Below are 7219 nucleotides of genomic sequence, written 5' to 3'. Positions count from 1 at the left end.
AGGGATGGGCAATAAATGCCGGCCTTGCCAGCGACGCCCACATCCCATGAACGAATAAAAAAAGTCACTTTTATACCATAGAAAAGATACAGCACAGAAGGGGGCCATTCGGCCCATCGTGTCCACGCCGGCTCGAAGAACAACCAGGTGCCCATTCTAATCCCACCTTCCAGCACCCGGTCCGTAGCCCTGCAGCTTACAGCACTTTAGGTGCAGGTCCAGGTACTTTTTAAAAGAGTTGGGGGTCCCTGCCTCTACCACCAATTCGGGCAGCAAATTCCATACACCCACCACCCTAAAAGTTTTTCCTCATGTCCCCTCCAATCCTTCCGCCAAACAGGGGCATAACATTAAGGAAGTGTTTGGAGTGAGATTTATAATCACAAAGTGGATGGGGGTTCTGCTGTTTGTCATGTGTTGATGTAAAAGTGTCTGTTTGCTATTTTAGCGAAATCGTTGGCCCATTCATTTCAGAGAAGTGGGATAGAAGCAGTTGCGAAATAGAGGAAATTCGTTCCTAATCAGTTGGTTACAGATGTTGCACAGTGGAATTTCAACGGCGAAGATCGCAAATCCACTTAAATAAATGGAGCTGTGCTTATTTTTTAAAATTGACATAATAATATAACACATAAGCCCTCTCTTGCTGAATGCGACACTTGATCGCCTACTTGCAGTGTAAGTTTGAGCCGGATTCCCAGTCATATCATCCAGACAGTAAGAATATTAAATACCCGCCCCTTCTGACTTGCGCACTGACCAACAGCCTGCAGTCACAGCGAGAGCAAAACAACAGGCGAGACACCGGAACCGCAACCGGGACGCGGAGAGCGGAGGATCCGCACCGCAACCGGGACGCCGAGAGCGGAGGATCCGCACCGCAACCGGGGCGCCGAGAGCGGAGAATCCGCACCGCAACCGGGGCGCGAAGAGCGGAGGATCCGCACCGCAACCGGGGCGCCGAGAGCGGAGGATCCGCACCGCAACCGGGACGCGGAGAGCGGAGGATCCGCACCGCAACCGGGACGCCGAGAGCGGAGGATCCGCACCGCAACCGGGACGCGGAGAGCGGAGGATCCGCACCGCAACCGGGACGCCGAGAGCGGAGGATCCGCACCGCAACCGGGGCGCCGAGAGCGGAGGATCCGCACCGCAACCGGGACGCCGAGAGCGGAGGATCCGCACCGCAACCGGGACGCTGAGAGCGGAGGATCCGCACCGCAACCGGGACGCCGAGAGCGGAGGATCCGCACCGCAACGGGGGCGCGGAGAGCGGAGGATCCGCACCGCAACCGGGACGCCGAGAGCGGATTGAAATCCCAGGACAAATTCTCTCCATCAGGGCGACAGCGGAGACACGGTAACTCTTCAATCCCTCGCTCTCTTGCGTCTTGGAACATTGTGAATTTAAAATAAAATTCTTGGAACATTGTTTATTTGCAATTTCACTCCAGTTGAAAGAGTTTCAAATTATCCTGATTTTCTCTGTTCTGCAAACACCTGCCGAACTCTAGTTTCCAGTCATTTACGATCTTACTGGCTCACTTCCTCTTTAGAGCTGCAAGCTTTTTCTTCGCCCCCGTCCCCCAAACCCAATAGCATTTTTAATACACAGGATACTGTAGAGACATTTCATGGTATATCTCGATGTGGAGATGCCGGTGATGGACTGGGGTTGACAATTGTAAACAATTTTACAACACCAAGTTATAGTCCAGCAATTTTATTTTAAATTCACAAGCTTTCGGAGATTTTCTCCTTCCTCAGGTAAATGTTTCAAGATCTCCTTGAAGCCTACGCATTTATACATATTGAATAATACATGGTGTTTACAGACTGCCCCTGCAACTGCCCGTTGCCAAGGCAATCACCGTGTTCAGACAGAGAGGTGTCATCTGCAGAACCCCCGAATACACATTCAACATTTTACCTGAGGAAGGAGAAAATCTCCGAAAGCTTGTGAATTTAAAATAAAATTGCTGGACTATAACTTGGTGTTGTAAAATTGTTTACAAACAAAAAAACAAACAGGGAAAAAAAACAGAGAAAAAAAAACACAGAGAGAGGCAGAAACATCCGGAAGGCAGAGAGAGGCCAACGTTGTCTACCTCATACGTTGCAGGAAAGGATGCCCCAGAGCATGGTACATTGGCGAGACCATGCAGACGCTGCGACAACGGATGAACGGACACCGCGCAACAATCGCCAAACAGGAGGGTTCCCTCCCAGTCGGGGAACACTTCAGCAGTCATGGACATTCATCCACCGACCTTCGGGTAAGCGTACTCCAAGGCGGCCTTCGAGACACACGACAACGCAAAATCGTCGAGCAGAAATTGATAGCCAAGTTCCGCACCCATGAGGACGGCCTCAACCGGGATCTTGGGTTCATGTCACGCTACACGTTACCCCACCAGCGAACAAATGTTATCTGTTTTTAATATAATGGGTCATTTGCTGGCTCTCTCTGCCTTCCGGATGTTTCTGCCTCTCTCTGTGTTTTTTTTTCTCTGTTTTTTTTCCCTGTTTGTTTTTTTGTTGAATGTGTATTCGGGGGTTCTGCAGATGACACCTCTCTGTCTGAACACGGTGATTGCCTTGGCAACGGGCAGTTGCAGGGGCAGTCTGTAAACACCATGTATTATTCAATATGTATAAATGCGTAGGCTTCAAGGAGATCTTGAAACATTTACCTGAGGAAGGAGAAAATCTCCGAAAGCTTGTGAATTTAAAATAAAATTGCTGGACTATAACTTGGTGTTGTAAAATTGTTTACAATTGTCAACCCCAGTCCATCACCGGCATCTCCACATCATGACTACCATCGACACCACAAACTGCCGGCTCACAGTGGAAAGGATATCCAAGAAGATCGCGCATTTAGACACAGACATCAAGTTTTTACAGAGCTGCAAGAAAGCAGACAAGATCCCGAAAGGACTCCAGATCACGAACCCACTCAAGTCCACATACAACTCGGATTACGCTGAGAGACTCTGCCGCCGTACCTCTCGCACACTCCGCAACCATCTCATACACCAACTCTACAGCAGACGCCACAACCTCGAAACCAAGATAGAGTCCATACTCTCAACCTGTACTCAGGACACAGCAGACCAGCTACGTTATACCGCCAAACAGACGAGGCAACGGAACTACGCTGCCTACATGAAAACCAAGAGCAGGAAGCTTGAGAAACTCGGCATCACCACCAGCAACGACCAAGCTTCCCCTGGTACCACGGTTGCAACCACAGGGAAGTCTATTGTCAATTTATCCGACCACACCCTTCAACCAGACGAAATCGAAGTTCTCAGCCGAGGGCTCAATTTCTGCCCCACTACCAAAATGGACCCCACTAGTCTCGCGGCGGACACAGAGGAATTCATCAGGAGAATGAGGCTCCGGGAATTCTACCACAAACCCCAAGATTTCAGCAGCGAACCCAATGAGACAATCGACGATCCGGAACAGCAGACAGAGGGATCCGCGGTACAGCAACCGAAGAGGAAAGAGTCAAACTGGACTCCTCCGGAGGGTCGCTGCCCTCAGCTGGACATGTATGCTCAAGCTGTCAGGAAATGCGTCAATGCCAGATTCATCAGCCGCACTCAGAAGACAGTCCAGAATGTCACCCAAGCACAACGCAACGCCATCAACGCTCTCAAGACCAACCGCAACATCGTCATCAAACCAGCGGACAAAGGAGGAGCCATAGTCATACAGAACAGAACAGACTATTGCAAAGAAGCATACCGACAACTGGACAACCAGGAACACTACAGACGGTTACCCGCAGATCCGACCAAAGAACACACCCACCAGCTCAACAAACTGATCAAGACCTTCGATCCAGACCTTCAAAGCATCCTACGCATTCTCATCCCACGTAATCCCCGCGTGGGAGACTTCTACTGCCTCCCAAAGATACACAAAGCCAACACACCCGGACGTCCCATCGTATCAGGCAACGGAACCCTGTGTGAGAACCTCTCTGGATACATCGAGGGCATCCTGAAACCCATCGTACAGGGAACCCCCAGCTTCTGTCGCGACACTACAGACTTCCTACAAAAACTCAGTACCCACGGACCAGTTGAACCAGGAACACTTCTCACCACGATGGACGTCTCGGCACTATACACCAGTATCCCCCACGATGACGGCATCGCTGCGACAGCATCAATACTCAACACCAACAACAGCCAATCTCCGGAAGCCATCCTACAACTCATCCGCTTCATCCTGGATCACAATGTCTTCACCTTCGATAACCAGTTCTTTACCCAAACACACGGAACAGCCATGGGGACCAAATTCGCACCCCAATACGCCAACATTTTCATGCACAAGTTCGAGCAGGACTTCTTCACTGCACAAGACCTCCAACCAACACTATACACCAGATACATCGACGACATTTTCTTTCTATGGACCCACGGCAAGGAATCACTAAAGAGACTACACGATAACATCAACAAGTTCCATCCCACCATCAAGCTCACCATGGACTACTCCTCAGAATCAGTTTCTTTCTTGGACACACGAATCTCCCTCAAAGACGGGCACCTCAGCACCTCACTCTACTGCAAGCCCACGGACAACCTCACGATGCTCCACTTTTCCAGCTTCCACCCTAACCACGTCAAAGAGGCCATCCCCTATGGACAGGCCCTGCGAATACACAGGGTCTGCTCAGACGAGGAGGAACGCGATGGACACCTACAGACGCTGAAAGACGCCTAGTAAGAACGGGATATGACGCTCGACTCATCGATCGACAGTTCCGACGGGCCACAGCAAAAAATCGCATAGACCTCCTCAGGAGACTAACACGGGACGCAACCAACAGAGTACCCTTTGTCGTCCAGTACTTCCCCGGAGCGGAGAAACTACGCCATGTTCTCCGCAGCCTTCAACATGTCATCAATGAGGACAAACACCTCGCTATGGCCATCCCCACACCTCCACTACTCGCCTTTAAACAGCCACCCAACCTCAAACAGACCATCGTTCGCAGCAAACTACCCAGCTTTCAAGAGAACAGCGTCCACGACGCCACACAACCCTGCCACGGTAACCTCTGCAAGACATGCCAGATCATCGACACAGATACCACCATCACACGAGATGACACCACCCACCAGGTGCATGGTTCATACTCCTGTGACTCGGCCAACGTTGTCTACCTCATACGTTGCAGGAAAGGATGCCCCAGAGCATGGTACATTGGCGAGACCATGCAGACGCTGCGACAACGGATGAACGGACACCGCGCAACAATCGCCAAACAGGAGGGTTCCCTCCCAGTCGGGGAACACTTCAGCAGTCATGGACATTCATCCACCGACCTTCGGGTAAGCGTACTCCAAGGCGGCCTTCGAGACACACGACAACGCAAAATCGTCGAGCAGAAATTGATAGCCAAGTTCCGCACCCATGAGGACGGCCTCAACCGGGATCTTGGGTTCATGTCACGCTACACGTTACCCCACCAGCGAACAAATGTTATCTGTTTTTAATATAATGGGTCATTTGCTGGCTCTCTCTGCCTTCCGGATGTTTCTGCCTCTCTCTGTGTTTTTTTTTCTCTGTTTTTTTTCCCTGTTTGTTTTTTTGTTGAATGTGTATTCGGGGGTTCTGCAGATGACACCTCTCTGTCTGAACACGGTGATTGCCTTGGCAACGGGCAGTTGCAGGGGCAGTCTGTAAACACCATGTATTATTCAATATGTATAAATGCGTAGGCTTCAAGGAGATCTTGAAACATTTACCTGAGGAAGGAGAAAATCTCCGAAAGCTTGTGAATTTAAAATAAAATTGCTGGACTATAACTTGGTGTTGTAAAATTGTTTACAATGGTATATCTCAGTCTCTGGGGTCCTCTCGTGTGGCTGGTGAATTACTTCCATTGATTGAAAAAAAAATGGAACCACAACAGCACCAGAGGAATTGGCTTCTGCATCGCTGTGGATGGGGGAAAAATTAGGCAGGGTTTGTTGCTTGTGATTGTGGTGCTATCTGGGTGACTTGTGCTGGGATACGTGGATGTAGATGTTGGGATGAGGACAGGATTGGGCTCAGCTATGGTGCTGCCATGGTCAAACAGCCTGGGGATTCACCTTGGCAGACACATGGGGGGTGATTTTAACCCCCAAGAACGGGTGGGTTGGCGGCGGGTGGGAGTTGAAAATAGTTGTTTTTTTGGGTTGCAACCGCAAAATTTTCGGACCTTGCGTTCCTATAGTTTTACACGCCAACGTTAAACTCGGAAATAAAGCCGGGTTGCGGTCGCGACCCAGAAAACAACTATTTTCAACTCCCACCCGCCCCCCAACCCACCCGCTCTTGGGGTTTAAAATCACCTCCATTAAGAATGCTGACTTGGGTAGGGTAAGGGAGTGCTGTAGCAGCCCTGTGGACTTATACTGAGAGGGATTCAATGCCTTTCGGAGAAGAGCAGATAAAATTTGAGTTTGGTGGGGGGGGGTTGGTGAGGTTGGGTAGGGTTGGGTAGGGTTGCTGGAGATGCTCTGGCTACGATTGGATAGGTAAGCGTGGAACCAAGCAAGGGCAGTCTCACTCAGCTGTGCAATGTAGACGAGGCATTGGAGGAGAATGATGTGGTCGACCGTGTCAAAGACTGCAGAGAAATTGAGAAGGACAAGGAGCGAGAGATCACCATGGTCACAGTCACAGAGGATGTTATTTATGACTTTGAATAGGGCCATTTCACTGCTGTGGCAGGGACTGAATCCTGACTGGAGAGATTCACACCTGTAGTTGGAGGAAAATTTGGAGGTGACAACTTGTTCATGGACTTTGGCGATGGGTCAGTAGTTTGCAAGAGCAGAGGGATTGAGGGTGGGTTTTTTGAGGGGGGGGGGGGGGTGATGACAGTGGTTTTGAACGGGTGGGTGACAGTACCTGACGACAGAACCGTTTACAATGGCAGCTAACATGGGGGCCTGAAAGATTAGCAGTTTAGTGGGAACGTGGTTTAGAGGGCATAATGAGCTTGGATAGGGTATGAGGGGAGATAGGAGGGAAGCTAGGGATAGACACAGGTTCAGGGCAAGGGTGGGCTGGAACCTTGAGGGAAGTGTGCCTTGGGAAAGGTGGAGGGTAAGTTTAGGACTGATATTAGGAAATTTTTCTTCATACAGAGTGATCGATGTGTGAATACACTTTCAGATGTATGACGTTTCAGATTGATGAC

At 50.2% G+C, this 7219-nt stretch overlaps 1 protein-coding gene across 1 annotated transcript; it reads left to right on the top strand.

Moving 5' to 3' along the window:
• The first annotated feature begins 1325 nt into the window (after positions 1 to 1325).
• Positions 1326 to 5351, top strand: LOC137322743 (uncharacterized). Its single transcript, XM_067985757.1, has 2 exons — positions 1326 to 1360; positions 2123 to 5351. The coding sequence occupies exon 2, from the start codon at positions 2815 to 2817 to the stop codon at positions 4744 to 4746; it is 1932 nt and encodes a 643-aa protein (XP_067841858.1). The 5' UTR covers positions 1326 to 1360; positions 2123 to 2814; the 3' UTR covers positions 4747 to 5351.
• Positions 5352 to 7219: the final 1868 nt, after the last annotated feature.

The sequence above is a fragment of the Heptranchias perlo genome, chromosome 6, assembly GCF_035084215.1.
Source record: "Heptranchias perlo isolate sHepPer1 chromosome 6, sHepPer1.hap1, whole genome shotgun sequence".
In the NCBI taxonomy this organism is placed as follows: Eukaryota; Metazoa; Chordata; class Chondrichthyes; order Hexanchiformes; family Hexanchidae; genus Heptranchias; species Heptranchias perlo.
Note: the sequence above shows the minus strand (reverse complement) of the source record. Positions and strands in the feature narration are given on the sequence as shown.